Raw genomic sequence first — 24,523 nt, forward strand, 5'->3', positions numbered from 1 at the left:
CAATAAAAATAAGTACCCACTTATGATATATTGTTGAAAAGCTCTCAATCAGGACCTATTTCTGCATTTAAGAAAAAGTCCAGTATCTAAAAATCTTTGGATACTTTTGGTTCAGTTGATTGCAATCAAAAGGGGAGGTGCACAACTAGATGTTACAACAGTCCTAAATCCAAAATTTCATCATCCTATGGCTAATCGTTTTTGAGTTATGTGACATACATACGTATGTACAGACATCACACTGAAACTAGTCAAAATGGATTCAGGGATGGTCAAAATGGATATTTCTGTTGAAATCTGAAAACCTAAATTTTTTGTGATCACAACACTTCCTTTACTTCATACAAGGAAGTAAAAGCTTAGAAAGTAAATGAGACTAAACTATCCACGTAACACAAAGTCAAATAATATAACTTAAAGAATAAATAACAATGTGATTAAGGATTTAAAAATACCCAATCATTATAAACTCTGAAAATAAACTATAAAATAACAATAATTAAACACAAATAAAATTTCTGCAATTACTATAAGATGGCTAGCATCTTATGGCATAACATTAAAATGCTAAAAAAATGTACAAATTTTATTAATTATTTGCAATTGACAATGTCAGAAAACACAACCCAGAAAAAAAGCATTATTAAGTACTTTTGTTTTAGGGGGAATTAGTTAAGCAGTGGAAGATCTACAATGTTGAAATCTGTAACAGGAGCAATTAAAGAATTTTTGAGATTGTTAGAATTTCTCATTATTGTCTTGTACAAAATGCCTGTAAATGATATGACATGGTAAACACAGAGCATCAACCACTCTCTCCCGCATAAGGCACAAGTTGATTTTCACTTGTTTCCTTGCTTGAAAAAATCCTCTGATGGGAAAAAGGCACAAGAATATCGATAAGTACAATACTTCAAAATGTGTTCCAGTAATGTTTTCAACAACCTTCAGAGACAAACAGCAGAAACTAGTTCGTACTCTAAAACTTTTCAATGTAAGTAGGTTTTAAATAAACTAGTTCCAAGCACATTTTGAACCTACCTTGGGTATGTGTTCTGTAACTGTAAATATAAAAAGACTACATAGTTGTTAATGTAAAACAAATTAATTACTTAAACAACATATTTAATATCAATTTTTGGTCACTTTGGGTTATTAACAACCAACAAATTTTTGCAAATTTATAAAGTTAAATTTATATAAAAAATTTGCACTAAAAATTGTAATTGTAATTTACAATTATACTATATACATTAGCTGTTATATAACATCTAAAGTATTAAGTTCTGATTTTTGCTGAGGAGATTTCTTTTCACCAATAGGTAAAGCTTCTAGTCTTAATGGTCGTCTTGTAGAAAGTTCTGGTGATACTCTAAATCCATTATCTAAAACAAAAATAAACTAAAAATAAATTATAATAATTAATTAAGGAAAATTTAAAACAATTAATATGTTATGGAAATATCAGAATCATGCCAATTTGAAGACATAACAAATGGTAGTCCTTAGAAAGTGAAATTTCAAATCATGGTAGATTTCAAACAGACAAGTATGTCCAGAACTATCAAAAACAGTCAGAACAAACAAATTTCATGATATGGCTATCCGAAGAATGTCTAGTGCATTCTGCCACCTTTCATTTTGCCATTGTGCAATATGCAGAAATATATCATCATTCATGACAGATAAACTTTGCTAGAATTGTTTTTTGTAACTCAACAATTAAATATAGATTTCAATAAGCTACACTGAATGTTATGGTAATTTTAGAAAAATCATAAATTTCAATAAGTTTTGATTTTTGCATATTTTTCATTTATTTAGAACTAGCTAGAATTTTAAACTCTGAGACTCTGTACTGAGGGATTGCATATGAAATTCATGCAAAATTAATCACAATTTCCTTTTAATACGTTAACACAGAAATGCAACTCAATTATCACGCAGGTGTGTTAGAGTGATTCATATGACAAGGCAGACTTTAATTATTTTATTTGCAGGGAGTTTCCATTTTTTTTCTTTATGTATTCTCACCTTTATGGCATGTAGATTATCTTAATGATTTCATTTCTAAATCGATCACTTTTGGAATACTCTCTCTTTTTCTGTTTAGCCTCCGGAACTACCATAAGGCATTAGGATGATATGTATTTGAGGATGATATGAATGAACGTAAATGAAGTGTAGTCTTGTTCAGTCTCAGGTTGACCATTCCTGAGATGTGAAAGAATCTGTATAAAAGAATTCAAATCCATATAAAAGTAACTGCCTTTACTAGGATTGAAATACTCTGGAAGTGAAAAAGTTAACATATTGAAATTCATTTTTTATACTGGTTTATTATTTAATCTAAACAAATTTACTGCAAGAAAATTCTAGTATATCCGCAGACCAGAATTTTTATTTACAATCATTTATACAAATCATATACAGAAATCATTTAATCAATTCAAAAAGTTATCCCCTTCAATATTATTTCTTCTTATACTTAACTGCTATCTGATTTTATAATAAAGTCTACTCTAAAATTAATTTTAACAATTTATTGCCTGAATTTATACAGTTTTATTGTATAAGTTATCTATACAACTTAATTACACCTGGTGATACCAGTTCTTCCTTTATCAAAGAACTCTGCTACCAACCACCGGCCATAAGCTCTTCATTGATTTCAATGTGCTGGATAGCTAGCCAGACTTTCATCTTGGTGAAAAGAAGGTTCACCAAGAACCAGTTTTGTACCAAGTACCTTCTTTTCCAAGTATATAGGCTTAAGAGGATGAAAATCTTCCACTTTAACAGTTCAAGTTAAGACTTTGTGCAATTAATGGAATGGAACCTGAGACTAGACAAGATTAACAATTTTTTTTTACAGTCAATACATCATTTGGCCCTGTTATGAGGTAACATGATTATATGATCAATAATGCATAAAGGCCACAACAAACATTTCATTATTCTGATCACAGATTCCATAAGCTGCTGACAGTAAAATTTCTTTGTATCCTAAAACACTGTAGTCATCATTTTGATTCAGTAGTGCTTGCTTAAATGTTTTAGCTTGTTCCTTCTTCAAATATCCAATGCCAATCCCTTACAATGCTGTCACTCAGAATATGACCATTAAAATGATTTTTTAAACACAACACAGTCGGTGATGTTTCTTAGCAACATTGTGTACATCCAATCGCAAAATATGAACCATGCCATATAACACATAATGAGGGCAACAATGAAGTAAATCAATCTCAGAAAAAAGAGATTCATAAGACTATTTCAAATTTATGTTAGTAACATTTAAGCTATTACTTACCTAACCATGAATTATTTAAAGGTACTGTACCACTCCATGAACTATTTAAAAATGATGAACCTAATGCAGGCATTATAGAACTGCCATGAAGGGAATTTAAAGATGAATGAAATCCATTTTGATTCAAGCTCGAGTTAAGACTACTTCCACTCCGTCCATTATTCACCACTACAGCTGAATCACTTGCTGCAGTACCACTCAGTTTCAAAATACGTGATGCATTTTCTGTTAAACAAGAATAATAATACAACTTACAATAAACAATGCATTACTACTGAAACAATATTATTAATATTAAATTTACTGTCATGAATCTATTTAGATTCATACATCTTAGATGAACCATACATTTTTTAGAGCAAGTTAAAAAAGATGCACAGAGTTTTGGATCAATAGTATTTATTTTTATAGCTAGCATTCACCATCTTCATTTACACTGAACAATCATCTTCCAAGCAATTTCCATGTAGAATTTGAACTGTTGTTTACAGCTAAACTGTATAACACAGAAAATTAATACAAAAAACTTGATACCTCACTGACTCAGGCTCTTTAATGCTGCTTAAGGGTTATAGAATAAATATATAAACTGAAGTCATATAAACCCAGCTATCTGCTGTAACAAAATGTTGTGCATGAAGATTACTGATCCACATCTAATTAAAATAGTATTAAAATAATCAGCAACAAACAACATTTATATATCTTCGATAATGAAGAGATTGTAAAAATGGAACTGGAAAATTCTTTTGATGATGTATGATGAATTATGAGTTAAAAATTCATTCTTAATATAAATAATTTGAATAGGATTTTGTTAACTAGTTGTCTAATTATTTTGTTTCAGAAAATAAAATTAAAGAGGATGAACTGCATTTAACCTTTACTGCATTACCTTTAACTGCATTTGAATCACTGTATTATTACTATACTTTGATCACAGGTTCAATAAACAATTCTATTTCAGGAGCAGTCAACCTGAGACTGGACAATATTATCAACTTTTTTTGCATTATCATTACTTGGCCTGTTGTGAGGTAACATGATTATTATGATCAAACATTTAACTTTTTAAATTTACCGTTTCATTAAAAGACAAGAATAATTTGCAAAATAAAATCATTGTAATCTAAACAAGACTAAGCCTAACCCTAATTAATAAAAAAAATTTAAGTCCTTTTTAGCTGTAGCCCTTTTATGAAAAAGTCTCATAAGCTGCTAACACAGAAAAGTCTTTGTAATAAAAACATAGTTCAAAACATATGAGTAACATCCATTTTCTATTTAAAACATTCATTTGACATTTAGTAGAAAAATAAATTAAATATACAGTTTTTTACTTTTTTAGATAACTGAAAAAACTGTCCCAGTGTAAATAAATCTATCAACTGGCTTCTGTAGAGTTTTCCATATAATTTCTGTAAGAATATTTTGACTGTTCCTTTCAAATTTTTATCAATGGTAAAATGCGTTCTTCCAAGATAAATCAGAGCTGAATAATGGATAAATTACGGTTTTCCACTGTTCTAAAGAGAGGAAGTGATTTCTGATATATGAGTTTGATATTGTCATTGTTGGAGAATGATTCAACATAAAAGTTTACCTGGGTGTCTGCCTATCTGTTTCTCTGAGTAATTAACAAAAATTTATAAATTTCCTTATTACATCAGTTCTGACAGTTGCTCCTCTCTCTAAAATGTAAACAAGAATAATATCTGTGCAAAACATTATTGCTCATAACTGATAAAATGTCTGGCACATGCTTTATCAAATATGAATGACTGACCAATATTGAAAAATTAATACCAGCAGTGTATATTTCTGATGTCCATTGCATGTAATCTGTATGTTTATGTAACTCTTTCATGGTTTTCATAAGATTTGGTTTTTTCAACATGTAAAAAACTAATGAGAAAACACAGCTTTAACACAGAGATCAGAAAACACAGACTAAAAAATAATTTAATTAAATTATAAATGAAATTTTAAATAAAACAAGAAATGAATAATTACTATAATACTAACCTCTCCACTTACCATACGTTTTATTGGCATCCTCTTGAGCTCGAATCAGCAATTCAGTAGCTCGCTTTGGTTTAAAATAATTACCAGCGAAGTCTTCTTCTTCACTTTGTTGTAATTTCTGTTAATTAAAGAACATTATCACATTACAGTTACTGTACACTTAAATACAAAAAATTGATAATATTATTATTAATTTATTGTTATTGTGTCCAATATGCTAGCTGATTAAAATCCAAAAATACATATATAGTAAATGAAAGCAAAAACTTAATTGAATTATCAATAATGACTATGAGATTATTCATGAGTTATTAAAGACATAAAACAAAAACATAACAAAAATAACTCTACTTATTGGCTATCACACAAAACCCATTACTGTAAACTAGATAATTATTATTAACCAATTACATAATTATATTAAATTATCATACATAATTAAATCCCAAATTAATTGTTCATACCATGAATTAAATTAATATTCTTTCACAAGTATTAGAAGAAAACTAATTTATGAATTAAAAAATACAGTATAACAATAACAGGGAAAAAATCAATTCAGTGGTGTAATTTATTAATGTTATTTATTAATGTTATGATAAAATTATTATTTTTTTTTTCATATTATTATATAGTATCTTTTTATGAAACAATGAAAATGTGTAACAAACATAATCTAAAATTAAGGATGTTAGAGAAGGCTTATCGATAATCTCTTTAATGGCATCAATCATAATACTCTTATAAACCTCTTATAGTAATAATAACACTTCTTTTCCACAGTATGTCTACATACAATTATCATTAACAATTAAAGATACAAACAGCTGTGGAAGCAAAACAGTTTGTAAGAGGTACTTTCAGAACACTAAGTTGGTAACTCTGTGATTACTTTTGTTAGCTGTTTGAGTAAAGTTATTTTGTGTATAACTTGAAAATTTCATTTTACAATGGTGAGTCCTGTTGAAGTTTGTGAATTAGTTAAATAGCACATAATGGTCTGATTTTTGCTTTCCAAAGGTGAAAGTCTGGTTCAAAAATTATTCTAGTATGACTAAACAATACAGACAAAGTTGTATGAACCACAAAAATCTTTATAAGCAGGTAGAAAAATTTAAAGAGTTGAACTTCAGTGACTAACAAACACCATTCTGGGTGTTAATTTGAAGTTTCAACTCCAGCATTTGAAACTTACATACTCTTTCATCCAAAAAGACCAATGAATTATAGTTGAGATTATAACTGATATTTGGAAAGTAGAATTACTAAAGATGGACGAAGCAGGAGCGATATAAAATGCCGAATAGCACAAGCTAAACGAGCCTTCAGTAAGAAATATAATTTTTTTACATCAAAAATTAATTTAAATGTCAGGAAAAGATTTTTGAAAGTGTATGTTTGGAGTGTCGCTTTATATGGAAGTGAAACTTGGACGATCGGAGTATCTGAGAAGAAATGATTAGAAGCTTTTGAAATGTGGTGCTATAGGAGAATGTTAAAAATCAGATGGGTGGATAAAGTGACAAATGAAGAGGTATTGCGACAAATAGATGAAGAAAGAAGCATTTGGAAAAATATAGTTAAAAGAAGAGACAGACTTATAGGCCACATACTAAGGCATCCTGGAATAGTCGCTTTAATATTGGAAGGACAGGTAGAAGGGAAAAATTGTGTAGGCAGGCCACGTTTGGAATATGTAAAACAAATTGTTACGGATGTAGGATGTAGAGGATATACTGAAATGAAACGATTAGCACTAGATAGGGAATCTTGGAGAGCTGCATCAAATCAGTCAAATGACTGAAGACAAAAAAAAAAAAAAATTTAAAAAATTGTTAAGATGTTGAATCTCATTTCCAAAGACAATGGAAAGTGTAATAAATATCCCCTAAAAAATAGCCTATGTAAAGTAAATATTGGAAGGAATTGTAATCCAACAATTTATTTACACCAGTAGAAATTAACTGGCAAACAGACTTGTTAAAAATCTTAGCTCTTGTGTTATTATTAACCCATGTTAAACAATTTAGACCTACAATGTTGTCATTTTTTACAATTACGTTTTTGTGAACTTATCAAACACATTGTCAACTATAGTAAAATTACAATTTTCATACAAATATTTTTCCATTTCTCTTACTAAAATCATGTGTAATGTTCAGATACAGAAGAAATAATTGTCCGTTTTAATCTTAGATAAAATTCTTGTAAATTTTCTAAAGTTATTCTATTTTAACATCAGCAACTCCCACTTTGTAAGGAATCAATATAAATCTCTCCTCATATTTTACAGTAATAAACTACAGGAATATATCTTACAGCCCTTAAAATAAGGCAATAAGTTCTTCTTCTCTTAAAATCTGTTTTACAAGTTTTGTTCACTATAAATGTGACATTTTTAAGTTCGCCATTTTTGCATTTAAAATCATTATGCTGTCATAGAAAGGGTCTATTAATGACGTAAACAAACTCTCCTTTTTATGGTAGTTTCCTTTATAATTTATATCAGCTTTATCAGCCACAAAATTTCCTGTATTTTCTATAAAAATTCTTCAATTATTCCAGTCACTCTCCCTTTTTAAGACCATTCCAAACAAAAACTTGAAAATAGTAGAAACTTTATGTGTAACTATTTTTTTTTTTTTGTAGATTCATACTGTTTATATATTTTAATATAAAAATCCAGTTTCTTTAACACTCCTACTTATTTCCAGCTACCTATGATTTTCCACATGCTTTTCTCTTATCTTTTTGACTTCTTACAGTGTCTGTAATATTATATTTGTGTCTGTTTAGGATAAGTATAAAGTAGTTGGGAAGTGGTAGCCCAAAACATAAGTCAGAATTTTTTTCACCTATCTGATGAAGTAAAGGATTTTAATGGACTGTGGTCCATTAAAATTCATAATAAGTTGGTTGTCAAAATTATTTTAAGGGAAAATAACATGTAGAAATTATTTTGGATGTTCCAAGTCATCAACACACACACACAACTCATTGAACTATCTCTTCAACGTTTTCATATTCAGTTAAAACACTTTTATTATTTTCTGGCTAGATAGATTTATTTTTGCAATCCATCTTTTTGGTTTAATACATTTTTTCTAGATTTTCTAATCTGTAAAATCTCTATAGCAGAACGCTTCTTTGGCTCTTATCCAAAAAGCTCTGATTTCAAATCACATTCAGACTAAAAATTTATAACAATTAAATTTATCTTGTACTCATACTAGAAAGGTCATCCTTAATTAGTAAAAGTAATGGAAGAGTAAAAGTGGGGATCAGTGGGAAATAACTTGAGCTATTCTAATGTTGTACTAAAAGTTAATGTGTGAAGGAGTTCAAGTGGAAACTGGCAAGTTCTATCTACAAACAATACATTGAGTTCACAATGGAGAAGGAGACTTCTTGCCAGTAATCAGAATTATTTGCCAATAGGATCAAAATGTTATATATTGAATTACTTAATAAAATTTATCAAGCATTTTATTATTTTGAAAAAATGATATATTATTTATAAAAATCTGTTGACAAATAATTGAGTTACTGCAGACAATTAACTCAGCAGTACGCTTCCACAATGTAATGTAAGCTGATAATTTTTCTTATTTTTATTTCCTCCATTAAATGTAATAAAAATTATTAATAATAAATAATAATAGTAAATTAATAAAAATTATTATCTTACATTATGGTACAAAAGTGTACTGCTGGGTTAATTGTCTGCAATAACTCGATTGTTTGTCAATGGATTTTTGCAAATGAGGTGTATTGAAGATTAAAAAATTAAGATAGCAACCATTTTGTAATCTTTGATGGTGACATTTTCACAATTTTTTATTTTGTAGAACAAGGCACTAGCCTTAGATGTGCCAAATTTAATTAAAGTAGGTTTACTCAATCCTGAGAAATAGTTTTTTGTTGAAAATCACGAAATGATATCCAAAAGGAAAACGAAGAAAAATAGGATTTATGTCGACATGAACTTTATTTCTCATTTTGGTGTCCTGAATCAGTTCTTGAAGTTCGGCTAATACGTCCTGGATTACTTGACAATGACAATACATATCTTTACTTCCATTATAGTTTTTTCACATTCAAATTTTAAAAACAAATTTGAGATTTAAATTGTCTTGTATGAAATTTTGGCCAATAAAATCTCTATATCCTACAATTTTAATAGTTGTTCTTTTTGGTGGGATTGCTACCTTGATTAATATGAACTCAAGAGTTAATAAAGTATAGAACCTTTAATTCAGTTTACAACACGGAAAAAATTTTGAGCAAATGATCCTATCTCAAGAGATCTATTTTTTTTTTGTTTGAGATCACTAATTGGAGTGTACCTTGGGTCACTTTTCTAACTGACGTGTATTTTCTCTTTTACCATCTCTAACATACAGTATTTGTTTTTTTTTCATCCATCTTTAGCCATTACTCTTTAATTTCACAGAGAAACATTTAAACGCTTTTATACTTTCAGTAAAAAAGATCATGCAAATATTTTGTAAATTAATTTTTTTCCTCAAAATCTGCATTTTCTTGTGAACAAGCCTTCTGCATAATATTAAATAGAACAGAGGATAAATAATCGAACCTAGTATGAAACTGTGATTTGAAATAAATGTTTTTGACAGTTCTAAACTTATAACTTCAAAATTGATATAAAAGCACTAGAAATAATGAAATGATATATATTTAAAATTAAAATAAATGTATGTGATGAATTAGTTTTTAAAACACAATAGTATAACATTTTAGGACTATTTCTTAAAATGTAACTAAATAAAATACTTTATGTATATGACCTGTAAAATGGAGAATGCTGGTTCATCATCACCTTCTGGAGTCTGTGACTGTCTGCCATTTTTCATTGGTTCAATATTGCAACCAGATGACTTATTCCTTAATGCTGCATCAGCAGTAGCTAGTGGGCCTGTATAACATTGATAACATACGAGACATGCAAAATGTGCACAGCTGCAAGCCGTCTTAATGCAAGCTTAACAATTTAAAAAAATGTGCATTTTACTAATTTTATAGCATGTTACATGCACTATTACAATAAATTTCTAAATGTTGTGTGAGAAAACCTTAATAAAAGATGAATAATGTAGTTATAAAGATAGTTGTTATAAATTTGATACTTCCATTATTTCATTTCACTTTCTCAAAGAAAAAACATGCAACCTCTTAACAGAAATTAAATTTAAAAGTATTTATTTCAGTACTTAAAATTAAATAAATAATTAATTAGTCTATTACTTATTATTTGCTATTGCTTATTCTCAAATATAATAAAGTGTATTAATACTGTTAATTTTATCATGTAAATTATATTTATTTTTATAAAGGAATAATGTCCACTGAAAAAGCCTGGTGTGCGAACAAAATGGTCTTACTGAAAGAAAATTAAAATTATCCAGATTTTTATTAAGGTCCTCCTCTCCTCTTTGTCTATATCAGTAGAAGATCATGTCTCTCACTCATGCTAACATCACTCTAGGCAAGTGAGTGAACAAGCAGGACGGTGAATTTACTTTAGAGTTTACTCAAGTGAGTCATTTCAGAAGTCCATTTCACAAAATAAAAAAGAGGATCATTCCATAATTTTTATTCACTTTTCTTGATTGGAATTTTTTACTGACTTGGTCTTACATATTGATAAATATTATCCCCAATCCCTGCCTCTGACCTGGTGGAAACTGTTCCCATTATAATACAATAATATTACCTAATTCCTCTGATAAAAATATGAATTTTGACGAGGAAATTTTTATTATGTATTTTCTTAAGAAGGCTCTCCTTGGGGCAATGGTATCAGTTTGTAACAAAGTATAGCCAAATGTTTAAGTGAGGATAGAGAAAATATAAAATAAAAATTTCCTCTTTAAAATTCATATTATTATCAGAGAAATTAAGTAATGTTATTGTATTATAATAGGAACAGTTTCCATCAGATCAGAGGCAAGAATTTGGGATAATATTTATCAATATGTAAGTCCACATCAGTAAAAAATTCCAGTCAAGAAAACCGAATGAAAATTGTGGAATGATCTTTTTCACTTTGTAAAATGGACTTCTGAAATAACTCACTTGAGAAAACTCTAAAGTAAATTCATTCCTCTAGCTTCCCACTTGCTATGAGTGATGATTAGAATGTTAGAGCGAGTGAGAGATAAGGCCTTCTACTGATTTAGACAAAGTGGAGAGGAGGATCTAAATAAAAATCTGGATAAATTTTATTCTCTAGAGAAGATCATTTTGTTTAGGATAACTAACAGAAACAGAAGACATCAATCTGGTGTAAACTCACATAAGATGAGAGGGGTTATTACTGCAGTTAAGAAAAAGTCCAAAATCAAAATTTTTTTGATTTTGGGCTTTTTTGGATACTTTTGGCTCAGTTAATTGCAATCAAAAGAGGAGATGCACAAATAGATGTTGCAAAAGTCGTAAATCAAAAATTTCAATATCCTACGGCTAATCGTTTTTCAGTTATACGAGATACACACGTAAATACAGATGTCACGCCGAAACTAGTCAAGATGGATTCAGGGATGGTCAAAATGGATATTTCCATTTTAATCTGAAAACTCAAATTTTTCATCATCACAATACTTCCTTTATTTCATACAAGGAAGTTATTGTAATTCTGATTTTTTTCATAAGTTTAGCTGATATGAGGGTTCAACATTTTCCATATACTCAACCATATACATATGTATATTGCTATACATACATGAAACACAATACATCTTGAGAAAAAATTAAAGAAAACCCATTTAACAACGAACCAAATAAATTAAAAAAGTCTAATCAAAGTTTTACAAAAAATTCAACAATATATTGTCAGTGACATAATCTACATGAACTAAAACCAAACTGAATTTACCACTATTTTTTTTAATTTAACTTAAAAAGCTAATGTCTAGTTCTAATGCATAACAAAAAGAACATTCTGGAGAAAAGGAAGTCCAAGTTCATTTTTTTTAAAAATAACTCAAGCTACTACAGCAGCATTTTTAATGTTAAATTAGTCTAAATTCAGGTATATACTATTGACATAATATTTTTTCTGTTGTTAACTGTAAAGCCTAAACAGGTCAAACTAATTACAATTATAAAGTGTTTAATTAGATGGAAAGTAGGTGAATGAAAATAAGAAACCTTGCTTATTAAGACTCAAGGCTAATCAAATCTGAGATAATTGAATTGAGGGATCCAATGTCTCAGCATTGGAGCTCTCTAAACTCTTAAAAAAAAACTTTTGAAGAATACTTTTGTATCATCAGTAGACAGCCATTTAAATCGTAACAAATTAGTCACAATAATATTTTACTAGTTCCTCTTAAGATAATAAACTTTATAATCTAATAATTCCACAATAAGTGGAACATGTCATGGAATACTGCATGTATTCCATGTATTTGCATGTCATGGAACATTTCATGTAAATACATCCTGCAAATTGAAAGGTGTGATATAGTGTAAAATAACAGCCAAAGCTACACTCAGTGAATTGGTTTAAAACATTATTTTACTTCTGTCCAGATGTAATTGGTTAACTGATTTGTGTTAAAATAAAAAGTACATAAGAGAGTAAAAAACCAATTGAATCAGGTAGCATGATGATTAATATTTTCTACAATCGTTATTATACTGAGCGGCTGTTATCTGACTGATATTAATCATTTAATATAAATAATTTATAATAATTAAATATTGCATAATTAGAGGTTATAATAAAAAAAAAAGATTAATCTTATTAATAAAGAATAATAATAATATTTCCATAATCAATGTAACATTATAAAACAAATATATAATGGATTTATAAAAAAAAATCTAATGATTAGGAGAGAAAACTTAAAAATTAAAAAAAAAAAAAAAAAGTCTGATTATCATTTGACAGTTTTGGATGCAAAACTCTGATCAGATTTTCTATTGGTTAACAGTTTGTATATGAAAGAAATGAAATAAAAATTTACTGTACATGTACATAAACTCCTAAAAATGGTTAAATTTTACTAATACATACGTATAAATATGATATATAAAATGTTAATAAAAGTCTGGAAATAACTTCATATTACAAAAGTAGGAATTACTTGTCAACAGAAAGAGATCCACATTATACAGGCATGAAAAATACTGTTTCATACAGAAAGTTTTAAATTTTTATTTCCCATCTTGAATCCAACTTTGATTTTTTGAATACAAAATTGGTCATGTGACACAGATTTTCATTAAAAAATCTGACATACAATGAAGATGAAATCTGTTTTTCAATAACTATTCTCCACCTTATTCCTATCATATATTATTTCTGATAACATAGTTTTAATGCTTTATTTTCGTAATATGACATTGCATTCTCTCATAAAATCTAACTCACCTCTTCATCTTCATATTCTGAATAATTCTGAAGAAATGGCATATTATTGTAGACTTGGACTAAGAATGTATTGTGACTGAATAAATTTTTTGGATGTAGGCTTTTAGTAACATTCTATTTGCTCAATATTTCTATTTATTACTTCTACTCTTGCATTTACATTTTTAAACTACGTTTTAACTAAACAATTTCTTATTTTAAATTATTAAACCTACCACTTTTATTTCATCATCAAACAATCTATGCTTCAATTAAAAAATGTCTTATCTTTTATTCTCTTTGACGACTGCCTCTTAAACAGTAACCACCTACTGATCTGATCGGGAAATATTTTACCAAGAAGACACCATTAAATTGATCTTTTTAAACAAAAGAAAAGGTAAAGGGAAATATAGTATATAACATACAGCTTTAGTTTCATTGCTTTCAGATGAGCAGTATTTAAAATCTAAAATATATTTGCTTCAAATCTACTATTTAGATATCAATCTTCTTAACATCTATTGACAATGCTGCACCCTTTCAGGAATCATTCCTTTACCTAACCTCTCCACCAATAGCCATTTATTATGGTAATGCCTACCAATCATCTAACTTTTAAAATGCATCCAAGTTTTTGTGTGAAGGATGATACTTTGGCTTACTTAAAGACAGCTGATAAGGACGGAAATCATCTGTGGGACACTATCATTGGCTTTGTGGCATATTTTTGGTGAACTAAAACTTTTACTTAATTTATTGCTCTACCCTCATGATTTTTTTTTTAATAAGGTGTCTGACAGGAAAACAATAAAGCATTAATTTACTGAAAACAAACATGACTGAGAAGATAAAGTGATATACAGTAAGAAACTGATTTCTGAGACAAATATTAGTTTAAGGAAAGAGTAAAACAAGAAAAAGTGAAGTATATAACATAAACCAATTGAGAGAAAGACTTTCTTTCTTTTTCCTGTTTAGCCTCCGGTAACTACCGTTTAGATAATACTTCAGAGGATGAATGAGGATGATATGTATGAGTGTAAATGAAGTGTAGTCTTGTACATTCTCAGTTCGACCAATCCTGAGATGTGTGGTTAATTGAAACCCAACCACCAAAGAACACCGGTATCGACGATCTAGCATTCTAATACATGTAAAAATAACTGGCTTTACTAGGACTTGAACGCTGGAACTCTTGGCTTCCAAATCAGCTGATTTGGGAAGACGCGTTCACCACTAGACCAACCCGCTGGGTTAATTGAGAGAAAGACTGGAATTACTATATGTCACCAGAAGTAGGTTGGGTTAGGAGTGTATGGAATACACATGTTTACTCAGTCAGCAGCTCTGATTTGGAGACAGAAAATTCCCTTCCTCTTGTCATACCTTTCTTTCACCTTCTTTAAGAAAGACATCAGTCAACATTTTGAAATAGGAAATTTTGCTAAAACTCAATAGAAATGCATCATTCTGCCAAGGAACAATACTGAAATAATCAAAAAGCATATATACTTCATAACTGCATCACAATAACACAAACTGACAAAATGCCAAAAGGTGAAATTAAAACACTTACTTCACCAGTCAATTAAAAGCTTTTTTTTTTTTTTCTAATGACAAAAAAAGCAAATTATTCATTCAACCTTTTCATGTTTTAATCTAACATGAATGACAATTTCTTGTCACTCTTGTAAAAAAAAATGTACATTTTTAACATATATTAAACTTACTCTGCTGTATTTGATAAAATATATTAAAAATTATGTATCTATGAAATTTACAATGTTCTATGTTATGATTTCATTATGAACCACACCATGCCGGCAAATAAATCCATAAACAAACAAACACACACACACAAAACAAACTATAAAAATAGTTGTTAGTGTTCATAAAATATAAGCAATGATATTAAAATTTAAGAAGTATGCAAATTTTTAAATCTAATCTACTTCACTATCTTTATAAATCTATAAAACTAACATATCTACAAAAATGTAAAATATGGTAGCTTTGTTTGGGTCTGCCTGTAACTACCAGAAAAATATACACCAATAAAATAATATGAAAAAATAAAATGATCGACCAAAAAAGTCTAAGGAAAAAACAAGCGTACATATTTTTCTTAATAAAAAAGGATAAGAGCTAAATGACAGGCAGACCTTAATTAAGGCATCTTTGCGAGGTTTTGATTGCTGATTTGTTGATTCAGGACTTAAGTTCTTCACCACTTTTGGTAAACCACTTTCTAAACGTCCAGGGGCAGTTTGAGATGTGAAACGTGGTCCCCATAATGTACTTCCTATGATTATGATTTATAATTATTATACTGATTTGATCATAATAATAGTTTATATTAAAAATGACAAAAACTAATGAGCATACATAAATATAATACAAAAAACCTTACAACACCACAACTAATGATAATGGATGTAAATGAATCCACTATGGGATGAAAAACATGAAACATATACTTTTAAAGTTGCCTGAATACATCTAAATAGTAATGATGCATATTATTGTTTGCATATATTTAAATGTCAAGGGTATTAGAATAAAAATTTGTTGTACAAACTACTGTCAACGATTAAGAGGTAGTATAGAACATAAGATAATCCTTAACATAAATAATAATCTATAAACACACCATAAAATATTATACTGTCTTAGGCTGATCAACTAATACTTCAGTTAGAAGTGAGTTTTGGATGTACTCTAATTTATGAGTTGCTAGGTAATGTAAGAAACAGAATAAGGTTTGTAACGGTGAGGAATGAATTAATCCAATTTAGCATTAAAAAAGTAACACTTCAAGAGTTGTTTTAAGAGGAGGAGATATACTAAGAATAATTGAATAGTAAAAAGATGATAAAAGAATGTCAAAGAACAAATGTAGGAGGTAATCTAAAAGGAAAGGAAATAAATTCCTTACATACAAAATGAAATTGTACGTGCAGATGTCTCTGATGTTTTCAATTCGCCTTAGTGCTAAAGTTTACAATGGAACAATTCTAAGAAATGTTTTGATTATAATCAAAACATTTATAATAATTATTATAAAGCACAATTTTTCAAACAATAGTTGAAAATAAGGCTTCAGCTAGAATAAAAGCAGTAGTTAGTAACTGACATACCAGTAAATCTGTTGTCCAAATCTGTACTATTATTATTGACTATTATATGTGTAAGTACTATAGTACTACTCAAGTACTGGCTGACCATTTGGTAGTTACTGATTTATAAACCAGCTTGTGTTAGATTTAATTGGTGATATTTTTCCTCGTTTTGTTCCAATCATTTTGTTTTCTTTGTTAAAATGTGTATGTAAATAAAATTTCCATATACAAGAATTCAAAAAATAAATAAATAATGACAGGCTAGTGATGCTTCACACCTGGACATGTTTAAACTAGCGACAATCAATTCAGAAACTTTCACATTTCATATAAGATACATCAAAAGACGACTTCTAAAATAAAGGGAACTAAAATAGTAATCTTTATTTCTAAGATGCTTTTAACATTAAATGCTTGGAATAACCATCATCATAGAGTCAAAAATACTGTGTAAAAAAAGTGTTTTAACAAATTGCAAAACTCCACTTTTTGATTGTATATCCCATTTACAAAATAAAAGTAGAATATTAAAACACACTGAAAGATGTTTCCAAGAGGTGCAGCCAGATTAATTTAGCTTTTATGTAGGAAAATAGTGAAAAATTCCTGATTTTTAGCATTACACTTATCTTATTACTTGGGGGCCCAAACAAAAATTTATCAAATGATCACAATTTGATCATTAAATTATGTTTGATCTTTAAATTTTATTTAAAGATCTTATTTTTTATAATAATTTGTAACTTTTCAGTTATTTGGGGGAAAGAAAAGTACTTTTTACACCGGAAAAAAGTAATTTTGGAGAAAATATACGTTTTAGCAATTTAATCATAAATGATAGCGCATACAAAATCCTTATTAGAACAAAACATACAAAATTAAAGAATACATTTCTTCATTACAGTTGTGACCTACATTTTGATTTACATTTAAATACCAAAAACAATTGTTTTCTAAAATATAAATGCCAGAACACATTTTTCCCTTTAAATAATACTTATAACAAATTTTCAAAATTTTATATATGTCAATTTCAATTACACAAGGTCATAAATGCTACTAATATATTAAACAAGTGGACATGAGAGAACCTATGATTTAAAGACAACAAAAATGAATTATTTTTACCCCAGCTAAAAATATTCAGCCGTTGATGAAACAGTTAGATTGTATGGGAGAAAGAAACTTTCTTAATGATTAGGTTGAGGTATGAAACACTGATAAGTTACGCACAGTACTAATATGAATATTTTAGTAATATATTTTAGACTGACTCATAATTAACTTACAGCAAAAACTACTGAAAATAAATTGATGAAAATTTGTATACATTGTTCTTCTTATGTGTTCTTTTGTTATTTGTATTGTTCTTCTTATGGTGTAAGTGCATACTAAGGAAGGGTATTTTGAAATACCAAGTTTAAAGTTTATGAAAATATTTTGTATCTTAATATGAATATTTTAGACAGTCAGGGCTTGCTTTGCTCGCCTTTCCTATATGGCCATGGGCATACCCTCTAGAACCCCCTGGAGTCATTAAGTCATGCTTGTGAAAATAATAATGAAGAATAAAAATTAAAGCCTGTTAAATTTATAAAAAATATCAGTGTACTGTAATTTCTTCAGAGCAAGAGTGTGGTCAGTACAGGACCTGAAACTTTGATGATCGGAAGAATGTGGGTTTCAAAATAATTCCCTCCATTTTATAACTAGCAGTTGTAGCTAGTAACCCATCCTTCATGTAGGTAAAAATGTCCTTTACCCGTTTCTTAGAGTTAACAAACATTATTAGGAGATGACTATACTTTGTTTCTCATATTTTTTTATTTTATATTTTTTAGTCAAGTAACTGGAGGCAGGTGCAACCAGTCACATCTCACATACAGTAACAGTGGCAGTGGTTGTATTGGTTGAGCTACCATGCTGTACAGCATTGCATCTCTTAAAAAATTGAGATTCAAAAAACTTGAAAATGGTTTTTAGATATTTATTTGAAGAGAATTGCAAACTCAAATCAAATCAAGTAAAATATCTTATTTAGTACAGTCAAAAATGGGTAAAATTTGCAATCATTGTTCAAATTTGTTTACCTTTCTTCATCCCTTTAAAGGCCGAATTTTGAAAAATCTAGGAATTGGTGTTAAAGATGATATTCACATGAAGATTACACTCCAAAACACAAGTTGATATCTTCATTGTTACTGAGAAATTCATAAAATAGTAAAATGTTTCTCCATTTTAATCCTTTAAACATGTAATTTCAAAATTATGGGTAAATATAATTTACATTTTATATATATATATATATTGTAACTAAAATATATACTAGTATTTGTTTTAGGAGCAAATTTTGCACATTTTAAAATCCTGTCCTTAAGTATATCTTCATTCCTTCACATATTAGCACCAAATAATACTATCAATGCCCACTCAAGTAAGGCATCATGTAAAATTCCAGATTTTTTGGAACATTCTGGAGCTGAGATATAAAGCATTTAGAGCACAGCAATCGTCATCCATTCACATGAGTGCATTGCACATGTATGTATATATATATATATATATAAAGAGAGAGAGAGAAAGAGAGAGAGATTGAGAAAGAGATAAATATTTAGTAAAAATTATACAAATGTCTTTGTTAAATTTAGAGCCCAAAAATCTCATCGGATTTTACCTCTGGTAATACCTTCACTCTCTTATATGTAACAATCAGGAAAGTAATATGATATTCTTTTTCTTTTTATTTAGAACTATTTAAAATTAAAAAATAAATTAAAATGAAAATTAAAAAAAAATCATTAAATTACATAAAAAGAAAATATTTACCAGCAGGTGGAAGTTTAGTACGATAAGTGATTAAGTCAGGTAACAACCAGGCTTGTGAATCTTCACTCCATTGAGCTTCAGCTTTGATTCGTTCAATGTTACTGTACATAAAAACAGAAAAGCATTAATATATTTTAAAATAAACAAAAACTTATCTTATTTTAAATGTTGTATCCATAAAAATAATTACAGAAGAAATGTTTACATAAAATCAAATAAACTTTCCGATTTTACCATTTTTTTTATGTTTGTTACCTTACATGTCTTACATATTCAAATTGGAGCCCAATGATTTATGAGTTAGTTTCAATTGCTAAAAGATGAAGCTAGCTAAGAAAATATTTTATAATTCTTCTTTGTATAATTTTTTTTAAATATTACATTTTATAATTTTTTTAATGATCAAATGCCAAGCCCACCAAAATGTAGGTGATAAAATTTAATTCATTCATTATAAATGAATTTGAATTTTTACACTTTGTTATTCTCTAATGCTGAGATTCTATTACTCCAGAGTGGTAGCATGCTACAACCTCCTTTCATTTGAAGGCCCCAGGTACAAATCCCGGTCAGATATGACATTTTTCATACACAACAGTCTTTCCATTTCATATTCACATGGCATACGATTCTAGCTTGGGATGAATAAAAAAAAAAAATGCTTCCTTAGCCATGCATTTTCTCACTTTATAACACTAAAAATTTAGAACATCAATATGGATAAACCACCAATATGGCTAAAAAATATGGCTCATAAACCATGTTAGGTGAATTTTCCATTTTATAAAATGTTAGAAGATATTGATAATAAGAAATACGCAGAGTAACTATTAAATTCTACAAATATTTTTGTGTTTTTCAAGGAAATATTAACAAATGGAAAAAATACCAACCTATAATTACATTCTTTTTTTAATGTAGGTAATATTTTATTTAATATTTGTTGATAAAGTTTAATTTGATGGTGCTGACGTCTTATAGTTTCCAAATAATCAGTTCTTTCAGATTCAAATTCACTTTGTAAATCTGATATTTCTCTTTCTAAGCCGCGCACCTGAAAAATGATATACTTCATAAATACAAGTAAATAAATTTATAACTTTATGCTATATATAAAACATACAAACCTTTTAGTTCACAAACGTTCTCACTTTAATTTCATCTCAGTATAACTTATTTACTTATTTGTGCAAATAATTTATTTGTTTACACATTGATGTTTTACTTCTGGAAGGTACTGTATCGTGGTGATTTGGTTAAAATTGTTTAAGCAATTATGTTTTTACATGATTAAAGTAATGTGTGAATGTAAATTTAAACTATATATATCCATGTAAACTACATAAACTTCAAAACTGATAGAATCCTTTCTTAATTGGTTACTGTGAAAACAATAAACACATGTGCATAAAATTTGGTTTAAAAATGAATGATTGAAATTTAGAGCAGTAAGTAGTTAACATCACATTTTATGTGAAAATCAACAAAACTGCTACTGACACAATGAAATGGTATATGTTGATTGGGTGCTCTGAAAATATAGTGTCTTTGAGTGGCATAAGAGATTCAAAGATTACAAGATTCTGTTCAGAAGAAAACATTTGGGCTGCGACTAGGCAAGTATTTGGATTATTGAGCATGACAACCTGTCAATCCAAACCGATGAGGGCAAGAGAGTTTTGAGGCAAAAAATCAACGACCAAACTACATCATTCTGTTCATTCACCCAACTTAGCACCCTTTGATTATTAATGGTTTCTAAAATTAAAGAGTACATAAAAAGAAAAGAAATCTTTTATTATTGACATTTAACATAATGTGACAAAGAAAGTACAGAATATTACAAAAAAAGAATATTGTTAAAAATTTTGTCTTTATCATATATTAACCTGTTTTTTTCTTTTTTAAATAAAAGTCAAATTTATTAATTTTTTTATTTTCAGTTGACTTTACTTACATCAATTTCTCAAAATTAAATTCTTTACAAAATCTTATCTATTTACTGGCAATTTAACAAAGTAAATATTTATGCCAAACCTAAAAGTATGGTTTCTTTTTAAATTTACAATAATTTTTTAAAACAAATTGCTAGAAATATGAGTGTAGGGCTATTTTAATTTTTAAGTCAAATACCATCAAGTTTGCTCCATAATTACCACCCCAAGAATTTTAGTGTATCCTCATTTTCATTGTTGGAGCGGAAATCAAGGCAACATTTTTAACCTGCTGTAACACAAAAGTAAATCATCTTCACGAACATTTTTTTGTTTTTACCAGAAGAAAATCCTGAAATTATTTTTATTTCTTTGTAATACACTCTGCATAATTTTTAGAAATAATTTAAGTATAGTTTCATTCCTTTTTATTGATTACCAATATTAATAAATAAACCACCAAAAGGAGTAACTGAACAAAACTTACCGACAAAAAGATATCTTTTGATCGTTAGATCATCTTTGGTCTCAATTCATAATTAAATTTACATAAACTATTAATTCAGTAGTAATAATAATAATAGTAATTTTAGAAGGTACTTTTACTACATTATTAATATAAGTAAATTGTAAGTCAGTAATAAAGTGAATAAGGAGTTAAAAGAAATTTCTTGATCGGTGAATTTTGCTAAATTGCTCTATCTGATGGTTTATTTATTAAGAAGTATATATGTATATGTGTATGTGCACATTTAACTATATACATTTATTTATTTATATTTACATATACTTTCTTTTTTTTGCTGGAAATTATTTTTTTGTCAAGAAATATTTGATATTTTATACATTCACAAGAATAAAACTAATGAAAATGCTGAAAAGAGAATGAGAGTTAAAACATTAAAATAAGGAAAAATAATCTAGAAGAAGGTTTTTACTATTAAGGAAGTAAAATGATAAAATGGGGATGATTTAAAAAGGGCATCAAAAACAGACTAGGGGTCTGGGTAAAATGGTAAACTGCATCCCTCACAATCTGAAAATCTTCAAACATATCTGGAAGTAGCATCCTGGATACTAAAGGGAGTAGAGAAATGATGACATAACAATAGATGAAGCATCATTAATAACTGGTTCCAGAAGATCAGTGAAAAGCACTGGATGAAGATTCCTTACAGCTTATTAGCAATATTTATTTATTAGTAATATTATATTTATTATTATATTATTAATAATATTTATTAGCAACAAATGAATACAGTAGTCATAGACAGTTAAAAGAAAAATCAAGGTAGCAAAAGCAAAGAATTTCATCTAGAAATGAAGTCTCTAAGAATCAGACACAACTTCACTGAAAATTTAAAATCTTTTACAAATTTACTTTTACTTTCCTGACTACAGTGATATAAGCAGCTGTAGCTAGCTATAAGGGAAAGTATATAGATCAGTAAAAATTAGTATTTTTTTAATTTTGCCTTAAGGAAACATTTTTAAAAAATTGTCTAAAAAATATAAATTTAAATAAAGTTCAAATAATCTACAAAAAAAAATTTATTCCAGTGCTCTCAAGTCCAAAAAAAATCTATTTTTGTCAGTATGTTTGTGCATATGTACAAAAATGTGTATGTTTGCCTATTTGGTCTTATAACTCTGGACTCCACTGACTGAATTTACTGAAACTTAGTAGACAGATACTACCTTTGGAGGGAGGGGAAAGAATTTATTACATTTTTAGAAAAATTGGAAAATGGGAGGAGTGGTTTGGCTGAAATAAAATTTCAAATCTTTATTGGGAGACTTTAGCAAAAGGTTTTTCTTACTGAAGTTGAAACTTTTTTTTTATCAAGATCACAAATAACCAAAACTTTCTATCTGATAATCACCCCTCTCCCCAAAACAAAATGGTTTTCCTTTTTTTAGCAATATCTTGCTTCAGAAAAGGCATTAATGACAGTTTTATGCATCTATATTTTCTACATAAATAGGCCTTCAAATCACTGTAAAATGTTTTTGCCCAGATCACTCTAATGATCTGTGTAACAAATTTTTTTTTTTAATTTAAAAAATATATATATAAAAAAATGGTATATATATATATATATATATATATATATACATATATATACATTTTAACTTCAAATCCATCTTGCAAGTTACCCATTGCATTTAAAATGTAAAAATCTTAATTTTCTAGGAAGGAGAAAATTTTTTTCTCCTTCCTGTCTGAATAATAGGCATTGAATATGCCTATTATTCAGGCATATTCAATGCCTGAATAATTGGTATTAATTATTCAGACAGAATAAATTTTCTATTTATTCTGTCTGAATAAATAGAAAATTTATTTTATTTAGAATTAGGGCTGTATCTTTGTATTTTTTAAATAATCTTAAAGAATTATTTTTTTAAAATTATTATCACCACTATTTTCTTAAAAATTAATTTTACCCAAATGCTTCCCCTTAAATATTTGAGTCCCCTTGTCCCCTTGAATATTTGAAATTTGCAATTTCAAATTTTTAATGCTCAAATCAAATTTTGTTAATAAAGTCACTAAACTAAAACAACTTAACATGTCTCCCTTAATGGGTGCTCCCAAATTTAAAAAAAAAAAGTTTTAAAATTCTGATTTTAATTTATTTAAAATCAATTTTAGTAAATATTTTAATCATTAAAAAAGCTCCCTGATGCGCAAGTCCCAAATTTTCAAAGTCAAAAACAAACATTTCAAAATTGTAATAATAATATACTATTTTAAATTCATTTATTTTATTTAAAAAATTATTATCTTCATAGCACTAAATATTGTTTGATTTATGCTTTTGTAAAAGCTAAATAATAATAATATTTACAGTTTTTATCAAAAATAAATAAATTTTACTTTACAATTTAAATTTATTGTATTATTTCCATTAAAACTTTGTTT

At 28.0% G+C, this 24,523-nt stretch overlaps 1 protein-coding gene across 1 annotated transcript in view; it reads right to left on the reverse strand.

Moving 5' to 3' along the window:
• Nucleotides 1-1,260: 1,260 nt before the first annotated feature.
• The window catches only part of LOC142329182 (osmotic avoidance abnormal protein 3-like), a 77,046-nt gene continuing 53,783 nt past the window's right edge, over nt 1,261-24,523 (reverse strand). Inside the window, exons 9-15 of the mRNA XM_075373575.1 lie at nt 20,557-20,717; nt 19,664-19,764; nt 15,934-16,020; nt 8,635-8,639; nt 5,351-5,456; nt 3,314-3,538; nt 1,261-1,385 (exon numbers count right to left, since the gene is read on the reverse strand). Coding sequence (XP_075229690.1) covers nt 1,261-1,385; nt 3,314-3,538; nt 5,351-5,456; nt 8,635-8,639; nt 15,934-16,020; nt 19,664-19,764; nt 20,557-20,717 — 810 coding nt within the window. The remainder of the gene's footprint in view (nt 1,386-3,313; nt 3,539-5,350; nt 5,457-8,634; nt 8,640-15,933; nt 16,021-19,663; nt 19,765-20,556; nt 20,718-24,523) is intronic.

This window comes from Lycorma delicatula, chromosome 8, assembly GCF_047948215.1.
Source record: "Lycorma delicatula isolate Av1 chromosome 8, ASM4794821v1, whole genome shotgun sequence".
Classification (NCBI taxonomy): Eukaryota; Metazoa; Arthropoda; class Insecta; order Hemiptera; family Fulgoridae; genus Lycorma; species Lycorma delicatula.